The sequence below is a fragment of the Cyprinodon variegatus genome, unplaced genomic scaffold (genome assembly GCF_000732505.1).
Source record: "Cyprinodon variegatus isolate N-32 unplaced genomic scaffold, C_variegatus-1.0 Scaffold1023, whole genome shotgun sequence".
Lineage (NCBI taxonomy): Eukaryota > Metazoa > Chordata > Actinopteri > Cyprinodontiformes > Cyprinodontidae > Cyprinodon > Cyprinodon variegatus.
This window is the reverse complement of record NW_015151476.1, coordinates 235,689-255,176: the sequence shown is the minus strand read 5'-3', so window position 1 is coordinate 255,176 and position 19,488 is coordinate 235,689. Positions and strand designations below refer to the sequence as shown.

At 41.1% G+C, this 19,488-nt stretch overlaps 2 protein-coding genes across 2 annotated transcripts; both read right to left on the bottom strand.

Moving 5' to 3' along the window:
- Positions 1-5,284: 5,284 nt before the first annotated feature.
- LOC107100882 (myeloid-associated differentiation marker homolog) lies at positions 5,285-7,141 on the bottom strand. Its single transcript, XM_015399545.1, has one exon. It carries the CDS (start codon positions 7,032-7,034, stop codon positions 6,153-6,155), a length of 882 nt encoding a protein of 293 aa, XP_015255031.1. The 5' UTR covers positions 7,035-7,141; the 3' UTR covers positions 5,285-6,152.
- A 5,498-nt stretch (positions 7,142-12,639) lies between these two features.
- On the bottom strand, positions 12,640-13,828 carry LOC107100883 (myeloid-associated differentiation marker homolog). The gene has a single exon (XM_015399546.1). The coding sequence runs from the start codon at positions 13,706-13,708 to the stop codon at positions 12,818-12,820; it is 891 nt and encodes a 296-aa protein (XP_015255032.1). The 5' UTR covers positions 13,709-13,828; the 3' UTR covers positions 12,640-12,817.
- Between the last annotated feature and the right edge of the window lie 5,660 nt (positions 13,829-19,488).

Sequence of the window (19,488 nt, the reverse complement as noted above, 5' to 3'; positions counted from 1 at the left end):
GTTACCTGACACCTCTGCGTAACTTACTAATGTATTGTTTACCGTACCTGTAAAAATGAACCCTCTTATTCAACACTCCATACAGTCCCTGACATGGTGTGTTGTTTGGATCTTTTGCCAGCTTAATTTCAGCAATGACAAGAAATATTGTTTTTGTGATCATCAAAACTCTTCTTTATTGGTGAGAATTTTCCTATCTACGTATTAAACATCTACACAGAGAGAAAAAAGGAAAAACAGAAACTAAGTGAAATATTGTTTGAATCTGTACAAGAAAATTAGAATCATCCAGATGTTGATTTGGTTTGTTGAACAAGCCTGCTCTGATGACTGCTGTCTCTGGCAGTGATTTTGCATGTTATTTATCTTTCTAGGCATACTTTCCCAGTCCAAGAATAGGCAAACAAGGTCACTCTGACTCTAATGTCTGGAGCATTTCACTTTCAAATTGGCTAAAAAAGAAAGCTGGAAGTGTTTTCAGTGATCGGATTATTAGCTCAAATAATTTCTCAAACCTTCAATTCTCCGTTTCTTGCTTTCAACACATATTTGCTCCTACTCGATTTCCAAGATTCCTCCCAAAAAAACAAAAAAAACAAACAAAGGACATAAAACGTTAAATTATGATACATTTGTAATTTAGATAAACTATAATTTCACAAGCACAATGTCAAGAAAACCATTTTTTTCTTCAGAGAAAATGAAAACATTATTTTGTCTATGAATGTTGAAACTGGTTTTAATTATAGATTTTCCTTTAGTTTCACTGTTTGGAAACTGCAGCAGAACTTTTTTTTTAAAGGGTTCCTGAGTTTGTCTCGTCTAAAGATGAGTTTTCAGACTCCCTCACATCCTATAAGCCTCATAATGATGCCTTTTTTTAGATAGTTATATAGACTACAGTCAGTTCACTTAGGAACACACAATCCCAGTATTTTTCAGTGTAGTCCTGTTTCTCTGACCGTGACTGGCTGGATGTGCTCTCTTCATCCTCTGACATGGGAGCTGGCTCGGAGCTCGTCTACCTGGCTGTGTGTTTCCTGGACGGGGCCTCCTTTTATAGCTGCTTTTTCTATGTCTGCTTCTGTCTCCTTGAACCCCAGTCGGCCTCAGCAGATGGCCGCTCACATTGAGCCTGGTTCTATTGGAGGTTTTTTCCTGTTAAAAGGGAGTTTTTCCTCTCCACTGTCGCTACAAGCATGCTTAGTGTGAGGGATTGCCTTCCAGTCAATAAGTCAATGCAATCAGCTGGTTTTCCTTAGATAGAAAACTTTGAATCAATCTGACTGCATGATCTGGTTGAATTGTATGGTGCCTTGAGAAAGACCTGTTCATAATAACCTAAATCACGTGAAATGTGTTGCTTTAAAGTGCACAGATGCTTGAAAAGTGAAAATGAAAATTTGCTGATTAGTTGCATCTATAGTTTGTGAACAAAATCCCCGTGGACACTTGGCTCCATGCAGATGCAGTTGAAATGTATCATGGGTAATGAAGCACATAGCTTCTAAGTGACAAAATGACTAAAATGTTAAACTCAGGGAAATCTGATGAGCAAAAGGTTCTCTTTGGGTCTGTGTCCCAAAAACTAAGGGACATTTTCTGCTTTAGATTCCCTACTTGTGTGAAACAGAGTCAGGTTGCGTATACATGGATTTAGCAACAGACTGTGTTAAGAGCGATGGGTTTCAGGGTTAATCCAGATCCGCCATGACTATATAAGGCCTGGTGTCTGCCAGAGAGTTCAAAGGTTACACATACCCAGCGCCTGTTTTAGTGCTACTCCTTGAGTGAGATGAAAGACCCCCAACTAATGCATTATCTGCACTTCATGTGTATCTTAGGAAAAAAACATTTTCAATATCAAAATATCAAGCGATGATAAGGTAACTTTAGTTTTCTCTTTTTTTCTGCATCTTCAAATGTGTTTGTCTATGACAGCGGGCAAGATTTCATAAATCTCCTTAGCATATTATGCACATAGGAAACAATCGGTTTTTGTACGTCTCTATTACTAAAGTTAATATTATGAACCATTCAGAATCATATTTCTATTTTTTAGTCTGCCTCACCCTGCAAAAAAAGAGTCTAACAGGATCTTTCCAAATAATTCATATTCCACATCTTCCATGTTAATGGTCGAATCTTACTACAGTATTAATGGTGATCTTTTTCTCTTAAAGGTATAGTGGAGGGTTTCCGCAAATTTTTGAAAAGACCCGCCCTCTCCACTTTAAAAAAAATGCACATGCCAAACCCTGTACCTGCTCCCGAGAGGGAACGCCTATTAAACGTGTACAAGAGTATGCATGTGCCAATTTCTCCTCGAGCACGCTTTGTTTGCATTGATTTGCTATTTTTCCACTATGTCAGACTCATCACTGGTAAGTGAAAATGGGAACGAGCACGAAGGACGGCCTTACATAAACATATCACCACAACGATTGACAATTAAGAGGACCACTTAGTTTGATGAGCAACCCAGACCATCAAAGTAAGTGATAACTTACTTAGTGATAACATCATTATTATTGCTCATGCATATTCTCACATGTCCCTCCCCCTCTAATTATGTGTTATGATTTAAATAATTATCTGTATATATCTTGTATTATATGTGCATAATTGCTCACTGCTTTATTCATTCCATCATTAAAAGTGTTGAAATGCAAAAGAATAAAACATAAATTCAGATTTGTATGCCATTTATTTCTTTTATAAAACAGAAAAAGAAAGATTTACAGCACTTTTTGTCATTGATTTTGCTCCAAAAGAACCCAACAACTGTATGATCTTTTTAAATGGTCTGATGAGTACTTCTTCAGGGATTTCTGAACAGAATTCAGTGATTTTTATAAACAGATAACAGTTCATCTGAAAAATAATTCATCCAGAACTGAAAATAAATAATAAAAAAGAAAATTATTTTTAAGTAACATCATTATCTGTATTACAAGAATGTCTGTCTGCATAAAAAAAATTAATTTTTTTTAAATTAAACCTCATGTTTTTTTGTATGTGACTATTCTAATGTCCACTAGGGGGAGGTAGAGCTTCAAACATCAGACCTAACTTCTGCCAGACTCAAAACCTCCTATACTACATTTGAACTTAGATGTCATAAAAAATGTAAAAATGTATAAAGCTTTCACCTTTTCTTTGTAATTTTGTGTGTAATATTATTTTTAGTATCATCATTATCTTCAATAGTAGTAGAACTGTTCCCTTGTAGTGAGAAGCCTCCATGATCCAATCTTAATCTTTATAACTGTCTGTATAGACTTTTCTTGTTACCAGTTGCCTCCAATAATTCACAAGCATGTGCTAATACTCAGTCTTTTGGGTCATGGCAACCGCAAACAGGCTTAAATCTAGTTTCACTCCATTTTTTTTCTTATTCTATTCACATTCACACACTCCTATCCAAGGGTCTACTGTATGTCAATTCGGGTGGCAGTCAAGCAATAGTTAGAGGCTGCTGTTTGTAAGAACACGAATGCCCCTAGGTGTTTTTCTAGTCAGATGCTTCTCAGCATCTGACTTGAAACCCACATGATTTAAAGTCAGATACAGTGGGTAGCACTGCTGCCTTGCAGCAAGACGGTTCCGGGTTCGATTCTGCATGGAGTTTGCATGTTCTTTCTGTGCATACATGGGTTTCCTTCGGGTAATCCAACTTCCTCCCAAAGTCCAAAAACATGACTGCTAGGTTAATTGGCTGCTCTGAATTCTCCTTAGGTGTGAGTGTGTGTGTGTGTGTGTGTGAATGGTTGTTTGTCCTGTGTGTCTCTGTGTTGTCCTGTGATGGACTGGCGACCTGTCCAGGGTGACAGCTGGAGATATGCACCAGCACCCCTCGCGATCCCAGAAGGGATAATCGAAATGGAAAATGGATGGATGGATACCTCACAGCAATCTGCACATCATTCTCCTGTTTCATTAGAGTCTTTTATTTAGTGTGAGTTGTTCACTTGGCCACATCAGACCATGGAAATGGCAGAGTAAACACAAGGAAATAAGATAAGAAGCCTCATCCTCATTCAATTTCAGATGCTTTTTGATTAAGCTTTATTTTTTTATGAGAAGTCTGAATAATTTATCATTTTCCCCTGAAGGATACGAACTGTATGCAATCTGAAGCAACATTATATGTTTACATTCTTCTATATATGCAAGTAATACATCAAAACACAGACCAAAAAATATGGCATCAGGCTGTAGACTCTGGGTTGATTCAATTATTAAAAAGGGAAAGTATAATTGTTAACACAACATTAACCTTAAAAAGACATAAGCTGAAAGAAAAATGTAGCAAATTTGATGTACGGTCAAAAAAAAAAAAAAAGGTTAGAGAATAGATCCAGATGTTTTCTTGCTAGAAGTCTTTCTATACATCACTATTGTCTGTATTGGTCAGTGGGATTCTGGTCGGCCACATGTAATCCCACATTTAAGATTTAAAGTCTGTTTTGTCAATTTTACATATTTTTTAAACTTTTTAAAAAGCTTTCATTTCACTGACTGACAACTTAAAGGAAAATCAAGTCAGCAAGGAATAATCAATGGATCATTATCTATACCTAAAACTAATACATTCACGGTGATTTCAATAATTTAGCGTTAATCAGTAAAAAATAAAAACAGAATTTTTGCTGTGATCACTGAGTCTGGAAGCGGCCATTTTCCCCCAAATATAGTAACACCTCACTCCTGTCGTCTTCCTGCAGTGACGTCACGGTGCGGTAAACCTAGCGCCATTCTCCCCGCTTTACAAGCAAAATCAATGGGAATTATTTAAGATTTCAAGACTTCACCATTGAAATTCACCAGAGCTATAGTTAAACTTACAATGCCCACGTGCATGGCAGCTGGATGTTGTAATACATCGGGTAAAAGTGAAAAAAAAAAAAGTCATTTCACCTTTCCGATTGATGATCCTCCACGGAAGGGTTGGTCGTTGGATTGCCAACTTGAAATGGGAGGATTTGCCATCGAACTTCTGGCCAGAGAAAAAACACGTCATATGTAGCCAACATTTGGAAGAATGTTTTCAAGATGACTTGGACAATAGCGCGTTGTTACAAACACCAGATACAGCACTGGGACTTGATCAACAGCTGATACCGCACCGTGACGTCACAAACCTGTAGGTGGCAGTAGTGTTCTCTGACAAACATGGTTGCCTCCAGTAAAGCACATTAAAATGAAAATTACTCTCAATTAAAAACACTTATCATTATTGAACAGTATGTAATAATGTCGTATTTAAAGTACTTTCAGAAGTTTGAATTCTGAATACGACCAGACTTTTTCTTTAACCTACATTAACAGAATGTGATTTTTTTTATTTGTTGACTGAAGTTAAAATATCCATAGTCTGCTTTGTAAAACCAAAAGGATTTTGTTGAAAAAGGAAGCCAAACATTTTCCCCCTGACAGCAGTCAGTGTGTGAAGGTCAGAGGACACAGATTTGTTGAAATCGAATGTTCATGAAGAGGAAAAACACCCTGAAGAAAAAAATCCTGGTATTTATGACTCACTCCAAGTCTGCATGACTGTGTCCATGATGTTTGGACAGAGATCAAAAACCACAAAGGCAAAGAAGAAATCTCTGAGCCGATTTTTCCTTTAAAAGGAAACAAACTGATTCTTATTTCATCTGAATATCTTCTTTGATTCTCCACCTTCTCTGTTAAGCATCATGTTTGATTTTGCATTTATTTTCTTTACTGTGATGAAAACAGCATATCTGCTGGTTCAGGCTTCTTTCATTTGGAGTGAGCCGTTGTATGACTGATGACTTTGCCTTTGTTCCTCCCACTGTTGATGGTGGGAATCCCTGGAATTAATTTGGTTACTGGGGGCTGAGTATGAAGGCTGCTGCCATCATGAATTATTACAGTTCTCTAAGGAGGAAATATTACTGGGAGACCAAATAGACCCATGAACGAAAGAAAAACACACCACTAAGTTCATCTCAAAACTCAAAAATAATTTAGGTCAGTTATCTTTGCTAATATCAGAGCTAATATATTTACTGTGTAGTACAGAAACACTCTCTTGCAGCAGGATCTTTGACAGCAGTTTTACAGCCATGAATTGTGTGACTAAATTCAGTTGTTAATTGGCAGCCCATTACCATTTGCTACAATCAGGTGCTTACGAACATCAGGCGGTTGGTGTAGATTAGATCAGCCAGGTAGAGGATAAAGTTGACCCCGGTCAGCACGGCCACCGCCATGGCCTTATCCCAACTGCACAAGCCCATTGTGGAGGTGCAGTTGTGTGGCCTCTGTTTCTGACCGCCGTGCCTGGGGTCAAAGTGGAAGACTGGCCAGATGACTGTCACTGACAGATAAAGGACGACAGCCAGCATGGCGTAAGTGTAGAGGAAACGAGTAAACGGGAAGGGGAGGCAGCCGGTGCGGCCACTGATGCAGAGCAGGATGATGACCGCAGACACTATGAAGCAGATGCAATACACAGACATGCAGTACTTGCCCGTATAGTGATGATCATACAACACAGGTTCACTGATGAAGACAAAGATGATGCAGGCCACAAAAGTCTCCAATGCTTTCAGCAGACCAGGAGTGGTAGCCATGTAGCCCGAAACCTCACCGGGACGAGCCTTGGTGAGAATTACCTCGCCTAAATAGGCAACGGTGGCTAGGCAGGAGAAAATGGTGGACAAAAGGCGGAAGTCGTGGACATCACTTTGACCAATGGACCCCTTCAGGAAGTAAAGAGGAAAGATGATGGAGGCCAACAGGCAGAGCAGAGTAGCATAACACGCAAAGGTGATGGGGAAGTTCTTCCAGGAGACAGGAGCTCTGGTCTGCAGGCCAAATAGCTCCACCAGGATGACAAGAAGAGTCCCGCTGAAACTAAGGCCCCAGCAGAAGATGCAAAAATCCCCAGTGCCATGCGGGAGTTTCCCCCCATGAATAGCTATAGAGAAGGCCACGCATAAGAAGGCCAGGGCAGCCAACCGTGTCCAAAGCAGAGCGCTGGTCTTCAGGACAACTGGCATGATGAAATTCGCTGAATGTTTCTCCTGTTTGGACCGACCCTCTTAGATTTTTACCACCAGCCCTAAACAGGGTAAGCTGTAAAAAATAAGCCAAAAAAGGTGTGTTTTAGATGTCTGCTAAACTGTAATGACTTAATGAAGCCCAAGATGACTGACCAAAAGCTTGCTGTTCTGCCCAGTCCGCCTACACAGCGTTTTCCCAGGCACACAATGTTCTTATTGTTTCTCATGACTTGCAGATGCACACTTTGTAGCATAAACACTGAGTTCCAAATCACAAGTAAAGGCTGTGCTGTGTTTACCATGGTCACAACACCGAATTACTTCTGGTCAATTCACCCCAAAAAAAAACAACTTTTCCCTCTAGTTGTTGAATGTAGGTAATTAGAACGTTAATGGCATTCCTGAGATGAACTTCCTTCATTATGAGCCTCCATGCTCATTTTCCTGATGACTGGAGGGGCGCCAAAACTTTTACTGGCCCTCTCAGCGTGTCTGTCATCATCTTCTTAACATGGCTTCTCTCATGTGTTCCCGATTTGCTGTAAAGAAACTGAAAAACTCTAGAAATCTGATTTTCAGCCAAAGTGAGGATTAGATGAATATTTCAAAAGTACTTTTAAACATCAGGAACCCAAACCATGATTTGAGCTGAAACAAGGGTAGTGATTCTGCTAAAGGTTGTTTCTCTTTGTTTAAGTTGTTTATACAGTTCTACCATTTTATTTACTGTTGGGTTATTTTTTTTTTTTTAGTCTTGCCTACTTGGCCTGCAGACTCATTAAATATATATTTTCTTTATTTATCTTACAAGTTCACTCTTGAGCTTTTAGCGTAATAATAATAATAAAAAACAATTGAACTTTATTGATCTCACATTGGAGAAATGTCAGTCTGCATTTAAGCCATCTGAGTGGGGAGCAGTGGGCTGCCATTGTGTGGCGCCCAGGGAGCAATTGGGGGTTAAGGGTCATACTCAGAGACCCAGAGTGGAAGTCTTTGGGAGTGGGTTTCAGACTCACAACCTCAGGATTCCAAGCTCTATGCCCTAAGCACTAGGCCAGCATTCCCCCAATCTAGAGTACATGACACATTATGTTCAGTTTTCCATAAGTTTTTTTGGATCTTTGTTTTTGTCCACTTCATTCATGTCTATTAGTCTCCCTCCTTCAGGCTCACTACAGTCCATGTGATTGTAACCATCTGCGTCTCTAAAACACTCTCACGTGGTTCATTAATAAAACTTGCCACATAGGTTCCTGTCTTCTATTTGTTTCCGGGTCAAATGTTCAGTTTGCAACGCTCTCCTTATCTCTTTGAGCCATGCTGCGGGTGCTATTTGTTTTCCTTCTCCATGTCTTGAGGCCTATTTCATGAGAAGAAAATAAGGATTAAGTTGGGATTTTCTGTAAATAACGTAGCCCCAACCCAATTTCACAAAGCAGTAAAACATAAGTTACCATGGTGATTTATTCTGTGCAGCTAGCCTGCTCCTAAACAGGCTGTCACCCAGGCTTATTTGATCATGGCGCCTTATCTGCTCAATCAGCGGTGATTATTATTATGGTATTCTAAACTATTATTACCTTTATCATTTTCTGTTTGTACATTGTCACGGTTGAATGTGCTTTTAAAGACAGGTGTTGTTCTAAGTTTGACAGAATGACCTATAATAGACTACTTCTCTTTTAAGGGTATCAGATAAATCTCCATGTTTGAATTTTCTTATAATTACATGAGCCTTATGGCTTTCCTCAGGATAACATCTGGTACTGTGCAGACTGCTGGACACAGAGCAGATCCAGGCCTTTACCATTATACGGATGATCTGATCTGGGCTTGGATTTTCCACTTTGGTACGTTGCTGTATGCCGTAGGTTATGCTAAAAACCTTAGAAAAGTCACTATTTGCTGCACCACCAGAAACGGGTTTCTGGCATTAAAAGGAAAATAGGCACATCTTCATAACCTTCCCCCTCCAGAAAAGATTTAAATACATTAATGAAGGATTCTACAATATTAAACGTAATAACATTAGACTAAACATCACAATTATGTGGAATAATTTTTTGTTCTTTTGACACAGCTTTCCTTAATGTTATAGGTTTGCTGAACAGCACACTTATGCATACACTCTGGAGCTCATGAAGGGGATTCTGTTAATTGAAAACCAAAGATTCAATGTTTCATATGTTTTACTAGCTGCTGTTATCATGTTTTTACCTCAGGGGTCTCAAACTGGTTCCAGAAAGGGCCGTGAGGCTGTAGGTTTTCTTTCCAACCAAGCAATCTCACAGCAGACTCCAGTCCTCTCATCAACTGAGTCCAATCTGAACATGATGACTTGATGAGATGAATGGAGTCTGGTGTGCGATTGCTTGGTTGGAAAGAAAACCTACAGCCACACGGCCCTTTCTGGAACCGGTTTGAGTCTACTTGCTTTTATTCTGCTTTTGACTTTCTTTTATTCTATTGTTTAATTCATATAAAGCATTTTGAATTGTCTTTGCACTGTTTATGTGCTATATAAACAGACTTGCCTTGTCTAGGAGTAAGCTATAGTTAGGCCTACAATACATACAGCATCTGAACACACCTTATTGCTTTCAAACCACTTCCTCTCTGGATTCTTTCTAAGATAGGTCTTCCTCTGTTTAAGTTAAAGGTCAGATTTTCTCCCAGTGTGAATTCTGGGAAAAATAGAATTGTGTAACAAAAAGTGATCAAACACATCTGCTGTTAGATAAAGTTTTAAAGGCTTGATGACTATATGAAGTACCCAGGGTTCATTCCTGAGCCCCCTGCTTTAAAGTCAAAGATTGAAATCCCTGCTTAGGAGAGAGACACAAAATTATGGAAAAAAAAAATATCAATCTAGAAACTTTAAGATCTGTACAAGTTGCCATATTGACATATACTGTTTTTTTTTTTTTTTTTGGGTTAATTGTTAATTTGAGAAAAATGAAGCAAGTGACTCTTTAAATTAAGATGTTTTTATTTGAGAGAATCGAATGTGTTTCAGCAAATGTGTATTTTAGGCAATGCTGAATCAACAAAATCTGTGGTCGACCTCATGGTCTCTTGAAGAAAACTGCAGACCAGCATTTAGTTTGATAACTTACCGCTGGGTTGAAATAGCCACACCTGTGGAGCATTTGTGGAACGGATGAAGCCAGGATGGACTCTTCACACCACCATGAGCCTTCTGGGATCACTAAATTCAGGTTTTGTGAAATGAGCCCCTGGTCTACTTGTGGCTGGGCTCAGGTTTTAGCTTTTTTTTTGCTTTTCATTTTTCATGTAAATTATTCTAGCCATTGCTACCAGTAAAATCAATGGATTTTTAAGGTTCTTAGGTTTGCCTGGATTTTAAACTCAACAGCTAGGGCTTATCAAATCACAAACATGCTTTATGTAACTCAAGAGCTACATTCTTAATGGATAAAGGCAGACTTTTGCTTTTTAGTTTTTGAATGTAGTAACTTAGAATCTTCTCTAAGTTACAATAATATCACCCTCATGTTGCCATATAAGGCCTGGATCTGTTTTACCATTTAAATAAAAAAAAAAAAGTAACATTTCTTTTGAGGAATTTTCTTTTTCTCCAAACGGAGGTCTAACACATTCAACGAGCACTGGAAGTTCTGAATTTAAGAATGTTTTTAATTTTTAAAAGTTCTGTTTGATAAAAGTATTTTCCCTCATCAGTCCAGAACCAATGGGTCAAATTAAGAAATTAATTAATAGGAAATTAATTCTCTGTTAATTGACGTTATCATAGGAGATGATAAATCTGTATGTAGCACAAACAACTATAAGAAATGTACTATTGTTTTATTATTAATCAGTTGTACGTTTCCTTTTCAGCCTCATACTGTTTTTTTTATTGAATGAAGCTTACAACTTTAGTTGGAAAAAGGTATTCAACTATGAAGTCCAGGTAAATAAAGGGGATGGATGGGAATTCACTCAGTCGGTACTTTATTGTCTTTGCAAAGAAAAAGAGAACAAGATGGCATAACGTCTAGCCCTGTTCTGGTTACACCAACTTTGTGTTTCCCTAACTAAAACCCTGCAGAAAGGCTGTGAAGGTCTCCACATACAATTACTGTAAACGTTTAAAGACAGTTGGAGCCAACATAAAATGTTATGAAATAAAATTCGAGAAACAGTCTGGCATGTTATGAGAACTATTATTTTTATCTCAAACACTCCCTTATAGTATAAACAACCCCTCTCCCTTAACGCTTGCAGCTCTGAGGCCTGAATAAATGAAAGTCAGAACTCATTATTCAATATAATTTAAAAGGGATCAATAGGAGACAGATTTTTCTGTAAAAAAAAAAAAAAATCTAAAAACTAAAAATGTCACCTGTAATTAAGCCAGTGGACAATGTTAATAAATGATTATGAAATAGCAATGATTATAAACAATGAAACTTAAAGAATTAAACTTAGTAATTGCAAATCATCATAAAATCAACCAATCAATCAGGAGCAAAAACTCTTATGTTAACTTTTGTCAACATATTTCCCTTTGATTTAATTGACTTTGCTTAAAAAAATCTTTTGCCACCTCACAATTCAAACATGTTTTATTGTTGGAAATCTACAATCTACAGATGGATGCTTTAGAAAAGTGAAAACATAAAGACTTTAAATGACATTAAAGTGTAACTCCAGACATTTAAAATTTAATATTCTCCATTAGCAGCTATGCAATTAGATATTTAAAATCTGACAAGCACATATCGCTCATATTTAAGAAACAAGATAATTTGCTTTGGTTTTTATATTCAAAATATTCCTAATAGTGTTAATGGAGAAACTCATCACTTCACGAAAAACAATGGACATCGGGTACACAGTATCATAGCATGACAAAACTACTATAATGAAAATAAAAATCACATTAGACAAGCAATGACAAATTAAACAAGATATTAAAACAACTGATGAGAAAAGACAAATTGTACTAAGCGCTGCATCGTGTTTTAAATTGTACAGATTAAAGAAATTACAGAAAACCACTTTTTTTTTGTTTTTCTGATACATTTATACACAAGGGTTTTGCTAAATAAGGTTATATAGTTAAAAAAAGTTATTTAATGCTATCTATTAATTAATAAATAATTATTAATAGATAGCATTAATAAAAAAATATTTAATTCTATCACTTAATAGGTTTTTGTAACATTAACCTTCTGACACAGAAAAAAACGTTTTAAATTAAACAACTTACTTTTCTTTCAATCACAACATGCCGTTAAAACATTCTTACATGTGTTTTCTTAAAACTGAGAAAAAATGTCTCGAAAAAGTTGAAGGAAGTGAATAATAAACACCAGGCCTTTTTTAAAGGGATATTGCGTAACAATTTCTCTTTTTACTGCCTGAAATTGATGAATATGCAACAGCAGCTCATTAATTGGGTTTAGCGTCCTCAAGAAATTAAAAATTAAAGATAAGAAACCGGAGACATGAAAAAATAGGACAAACATCAGGTAGGCCTTCTTCACATGGAAGGAGCTTAAGAAGGAGAGAGATTTTAAAAGGGATTCTGAACTATTTCTATTCTGTTTTTATTAAGATAGTATTGCTTGTCACTATAGAAATGTAACAGGAGAACAAAATGTAAACCTGAATAAAAAGCTTTAAAAAACTTTTTAAGCATTAGATTTCTGTTTATTGACTAAAAAGTGATTTTACGTCACTTCTTCTTAAATTTTACAACTTAAATTTCCCTTTAAACACACTGTCAGCCTAACTTCCTTTTCCTAAAGTCATGTGCTGACAAGGACCAGAGGGATGGAGTAGATGAGATCAATCAGGTAGAGGATAAAGTTAATGCCGGTCAGCACGGCTATCAACATGTCTTTATCCCAACTGCACAAGCCCTCAGAGGACCAGCAGTTGTGCGGCCGCTCAGTGTGACCACCGTACCTGGGGACAAAGTTGAAGATCACCCAGATCATCGCCGCTGACAGATAGAGGAAGACAGCCAACAAAGCATGGGTGAACAGGAAACGAGGGAATGGGAAGGGGAGGAGGTAAGTGCACTCCCCAATGCAGAGCAGAATGATGAAGGCAGACAGGATGAAGCAGATGCAATAAACAGACATACAGTACTTGACTGAATGATGCTGGTCATATGACACCGGGTCATTGATGAAGACAAAGAGGATGCAGGCCACAAAGGTCTCCAAGACTTTCAGCAGGCCTGGACAGGTAGTCATGTAGCCAGTAACCTCACCTTGGTAAGCCTTGGTGAGTCTGACCTCATTCATGTAGGCCAAAGTGGCAACACAGGAGGAAATGCTGGACACGATGCGGAGGTCACGGAGCTGGCTCGGAGCAAAAACAACAATGGAGTCCTTAAGGAAGTAAATAGGAAAGATGAAGGAGGCCGACATGCAGAGGAGGAAAGAGTAGCATGCAAAGGTGATGTGGAAGTTCTTCCAGGAGAGAGGAGCTCTGGTCAGTGGGTTGAAAAGCTCAACCAGAATGACTAGGAGAGTCCCGCCAAAGCTAAAAGCCCAGCAGAAGATACAAAAGGCTCCGGTGTGGTCAATGAATCTGCCTCCAAGAGCGGCCATAGAGAAAGCTACGCAGGTGAAGGCCAGGGCAACCAACCGTGTCCAAAGCAAAGGGCTGGTCTTCAACGCAAAAGGCATGATGAGATTCTGTTCAAAGTTTGCAAATTTTGTTTCCTTTTCTACCTGTCTTCTCAGATGTTTTCCACCAGCTTTAAACGAAAGGTTAAAGACGTCTGCTAAACTGTAATGACTTCATGAAGCACAAGATAAATCAATGTGAGACCAAGAGCTCGCAGTTCTGCCCAATCCTCCCACACAGCATTTTTACCAGATACACAAGGTTCTTATTGTTTTCTATGAATCGCAGATTCAACAACAAGTGTTGTTTAAAGAGTTGGTCCCGAGTGATCTCTTTTCAGGAAAAAGAACATGAGAGAGAAAGCTTCAAGGTGTAAACACAGAGCTCTCATACTTCTCATACTACTTTATATTTTGCACATTTTCAAAGATTCTATTGTGATCTGGGCATGTTTGGGTTCTCGTTTTTATTTTATGTTCCTATTTTGACCATTTTCCTGGTGCTACATTCTTTAAGCCTTGCCCTCTTGTTTATTTCCATGTGCTCATTAAAGTTAGCTGAAAGTGTCATTAGCGTTCCAGTTTTAACAGCTTTATAACTCCCTGGTTCTGGTCTCATCCTACACTCTTTATCCTGACCTCTTGTGCCATTATGCAAGTTCTTTTTTTTCCCCACACCATGTCCTTTCTTCTTCTTGGCTTGTTGAGAGTTATAGCCTCTTGGTCCTCATTGAAATCCTCCAAATCATCATGCTACTCCAGGGTTTTGTTTACCTTTGAGCCTAAACCATAAACCTTGACAGATCCACCATGAGAAATATGAAACTCTTCTATATGGCAATACTGCCACCTATTGGTTACCTTTTATATTACCGGCATTGTTCTCTTCTGTGATACTTCCCGTTATGTTTAGATTTGAATATCGTGAATTCTTTAGTTCTTCCCTTTTTTGCTCATTAGTAACCTCTGTGCTCCACTCTGCTTTGTTTAATGTAAGTCAGAGTTTATATTTGTTTGTTTCAGCCTTATGTGTATAATGTAATGCATGCATATGCATTGTTAGGTTTTGTAGTTTCACCCTTTTAGCAGGTAAGTTTTCAGTCCTATGCTCTTTCCATTTTTTTGATAATTTCATTATTATTATTTATATATATATATATATATATATATATATATATATATATATATATATGTCATTGTTTTATATTTAGAGTATATTTACTTAATGCTCTCTGCTTTTTCTCATAGTAGCTTCACTTTGTCTGTTCCTGTTTGGGTGTGACACCATCCTGGAGAGAAATATCAGCTGTGCTGCTGCCATTAACAACTTTGTTGATAGACGTTGGAGATCAGCCTGTTTTTCCGTGTAGTCCTGTTTTCCTGACTGTGACTGGCTGGATGTAGATATGGGAGCTGGCTCGGATCTCGTCTGCCTGGCTGTGTGTTTCCTGGACGGGGCCGCCTTTTACAGTTGCCTTTTGTATCTCTGCCTCTGTCTCATTGAACCCCCCAGTAGGCCTCAGCAGATGGCCGAGGCAACACTCTTGTCACAATGAGGGGTGGAGGTTTGATAGGACCCAAATGCAGACCCAAAAGCTTGAGGTGGTTACTTAAAGGTTTAATAACAAAAGTTCAACAGAAGCAAAAATCCAAAAACATGAATCCACAAAAATCCAAAAATGCAAGAGGACAAAGTAATGACGACAAACCAGCAAAGAGTAACTTAACAAGAGGAGAATAAGTGGGAGACAGAAACAAAGACCAGGCTAATTAGCAGATTAGAAGCAGGTGTGAATAGAAAGAATGAAGGGAATAGAATGGAAAGAAGGGAGCTAGGGAAAAGAAGACTGACACAAGAGGGCAAACAAGAAATACCCAAGAACTCAAATACAATCAAAAATAGCTAGAACACCAGAATGGAAATAAGACCAATGGAAACTCAGAGATAAAACTTGAACAAAACCATGACAGTACCCCCCACTTAAGGGCGGATTCCAGACGGCCTAAAAAGTCCAAAAACAAAACGACCCACTCAGGGTGGGTGGAAGTGGGACCAGGAAGGAGGGCACAAAACAAAAACAAAGTCCAAAACAAAAAACAACCCACCCAGGGTGGGCAGAGGTAGAACTAGGAAGGAGGGCAAGAAACAAACACCAAAAACAGAGTCCAAACACAAAACAACCCACCAAAGGTATGGGAGGACAAGCAAAGTCTCTGGAGGGCGGCCGTGTGGCCGGAGATAAAGCAGAGTCCCTGGAGGTCGGCCCTTAGGCCGGAAGGAAGGAGAAATTCTGGAGGATGGCTGTGAGGATGGCGATTAAGGAGGACTCTGAAGGACGGTGACGAAGGATGACCTTTGGAGGACGGCGTCTCTGTCGCAGGATCCTTGGGGGCCGCCGACTGCGGCACATGAACCAAGAGGGCCACCGACTGTGGCACTCGAACCTTGGGGGCTGCCGACTGCGGCGCACAGCTTGGGACCCAAGACAAAGCAGCGAAATCACCTGCTGAGGGACCTAGGGGGCGAGGAGCGCCCACTGAGGGGCTTCGGGCGCGAAGAGCTCACACTGAGGGGCCTTAAGGACAAACTTTCACTGAGCACAAAAGTCAGGGACTAGTTCATCAGGGCTGTCTGGATGGCACAGAGCGGGCTCAGGGGGCTCTGGACAGGCCAGGGCAGGCTCAGGGGTCTCTGAGGAGGGAACATCAAGGAGACCTGACCATGGAAAGGGGACACCAGAGGGCTCCAAGACTGGAGAGGGGACACCAGAGGGCACTAGAGAGGGGACACCAGAGGGACCTGAGCCTAGAGAGTAGACACTAGAGGGGGCTGAGACTAGAGAGGGATAACTAGAGGGGGCCGAGACTAGAGAGCGGACACTGGAGGGGGCAGAGACTAGAGGGGGATAACTAGAGGGGGCAGAGTCTAGAGAGGGATAACTAGAAGGGGTTGAGACTAGGGAGCAGACTCTAGAGGGGGCAGAGTCTAGAGAGGGATAACTGGAGGGGGCAGAGACTAAAGAGGGAAAACTAGAAGGGGCCAAGACTAGAGAGGGATAACTAGAAGGGGCCGAGACTAGAGAGCGGACACTAGATGGGGCCGAGACTAGAGTGTCATGATCTGGCCTGTTTGCTCCTCCTTAATTAGTAATTCCTCTCACTTGTTTTCCCTCCCTGCCTCAATTATAATTTATTCCTCTCACCTGTTTCCTCTGGTTTATATTCAGTTCAGCCTGAGCATTCAGGGCCAGATCATTACTTGTCTTTCTGTTAGTCTGTCTGTTCAGTTTTATTTTATGGTTCATGTCCTGGGTCCTAGCAGCCAGTGGAAAGAGGGTTTTTGTGTTTGTCTCGTCTCCTGATCGTCCACTGTTCCTCCCCCACGGAGTCCTCTGGGTTTTGGCTCATTATGTTGGGAGGTTCAGTTTTTATCCAGTAAGCCTGGCTCCAGGGAGGAGACCAGTTTAAAGTCCTGCTTCAAGTTCCGGTTATACGTCCTGTCTCGGCTACCCTCTTCCACTGAGCCTGCCTGTCTGCACCTGATCCTGTCTGCTCCTGTGCGTGACCACCTGGTGATGCTTCTGGTCCCAGTCAGACTCGGAACCCTCCTGTCCCGGAGCTCTGTTAAAGCCTGGATCCTGCTACCTGTTCTGTTCCTGCTTGATCTGCAACCTGTTCTGTCTGTTCCTGCCTGATCTGCATCCCTGATCAGGATCGGCTTCCCCCAACTCCTCCGGAGCTGCAGCACTGGGGACACTCTGGGTGATGCGAGCTGCGTCAGCTGAACTGCTAAACCAGGTAAGTGACTCTCTGAGAACATCATCTTCAGTCAGATGGTCGTAGTCACTTACCTGTGTTTCTCCCCTAGAGTGTCTGAGATTGGGCGGTGCCCCGCCCCCCCCGCCTGCAGTGTCTGCGAACCACAGTTCCGCTTTTGTTTTGTTTTATTTAATAAACGTTTGAACTTTCCTACTGACTGTCTTTCCTTGAATACTGGGTCCATCTGTCCTCGGTTCATGACATAGAGAGTGACACTAGAGGGGGCCGAGACTAGAGAGGGATAACAAGAGGGGGCCGAGACTAGAGAGTGGACACTAGAGGGGGCCAATACTAGAGAGGGATAACTAGAAGGGACCGAGACTAGAGAGGGATAACTAGAAGGGACCGAGACTAGAGAGCGACACTAGAAGGGACTAGAGAGCGAAACTAGAGGGGGCCAAGACTAGAGAGGGATAACTAAAGGGGGCCGAGACTAGAGAGCGGACACTGGAGGGGGCCGAGACTAGAGAGCGGACACTGGAGGGGGCAGAGATTAGAGAGGGATAACTATAGGGGGCAGAGACTAGATAGCAGACACTAGAGGGGGCCGAGACTAGAGAGCGGACACTAGAGGGGGCCGAGACTAGAAAGCGGACACTAGAGGGGGCCGAGACTAGAGAGCGGACACTAGAGGAGACTGAGACTAGATAGGGATAACTAGAGGGGGTGAGACTAGAGAGGGATAACTAAAGGAGGCAGAGAAAAGAGAGCGGACACTAGAGGGGACTGAGACTAGAGAGGGGACAATAGAGGGGGCTGAACCTGGAGAGAGAAAAAAAGGAGGCTAGGAGTATGGTTAGCAGGCAGACCAGAGGAGCACTGAAATCTTTGGATTTGTTCCACTGGGAAGTTGAGTTTTTTTAGAAAGAAATTGTCATGAACTTGCCCTGTTGNGAGGACAAAGTAATGACGACAAACCAGCAAAGAGTAACTTAACAAGAGGGGAATAAGTGGGAGACAGAAACAAAGACCAGGCTAATTAGCAGATTGGAAGCAGGTGTGAATAGATGAAAGAAGGGAGCTAGGGAAAAGAAGACTGACACAAGAGGGCAAACAAGAAATACCCAAGAACTCAAATACAATAAAAAATAGCTAGAACACAAGAATGGAAATAAGACCAATGAAAACTCAGAGATAAAACTTGAACAAAACCATGACAGTACCCCCCACTTGAGGGCGGATTTCAGACGGCCTAAAAAGTCCCAAAACAAAAAACGACCCACTCAGGGCGGGACCAGGAAGGAGGGCACAAAACAAAAACAAAGTCCAAAAAAAAAAAACAACCCAGCCAGGGTAGGCAGAGGTAGAACCAGGAAGGAGGGCAAGAAACAAACACCAAAAACAGAGTGGGAGGACAGGCAAAGTATCTGGTGGCCAGCCGTGAGGCTGGAGGAAAAGCAAAGTCTCCGGAGGCCAGCTGTGAGGCCGGAGGACGAGCAAAGTCTCTGGAGGGTCGCCGTGCGGCCGGAGATAAAGCAGAGTCCCTGGAGGTCGGCCCTTAGGCCGGAGACGTAGGAGGACCGCTGGAGGATGGCCCTGAGGCCGGAGAGGAAGGAGAACCTCCGGAGGATGGTGATTAAGGAGGACTCTGAAGGACGGTGACGAAGGATAACCTTTGATGGACGGCGTCTCTGTCGCAGGATCCTTGGGAGCCACCGACTGCGGCACATGAACCAAGGGGGCCACCGACTGTGGCACTCGAACCTTGGGGGCCGCCGACTGCAGCGCACACTGAGGGGCTTCGGGGGCAAAGAGCTCACACTGAGGGGCCTTAAGGACAAACTTTCACTGAGCACAAAAGTCAGGGACTAGTTCATCAGGGCTGTCTGGATGGCACAGAACGGGTTCAGGGGTCTCTGGATTGGCCAGGGCAGGCTCAGGGGTTTCTGAGGAGGGAACATCAAGGAGACCTGACCATGGAGAGGGGACACCAGAGGGACCTGAGTCTAGAGAGTAGACACTAGAGGGGGCTGAGACTAGAGATGAATAACTAGAGGGGGCTATGAGAGAGCGGACAATGG

Coding starts and splice junctions, on each gene's coding strand:
- LOC107100882 (XM_015399545.1), bottom strand. CDS start 7,034: ATGCCAGTTGTCCTGAAGACCAGCGCTCTGCTTTGGACACGGTTGGCT.
- LOC107100883 (XM_015399546.1), bottom strand. CDS start 13,708: ATGCCTTTTGCGTTGAAGACCAGCCCTTTGCTTTGGACACGGTTGGTT.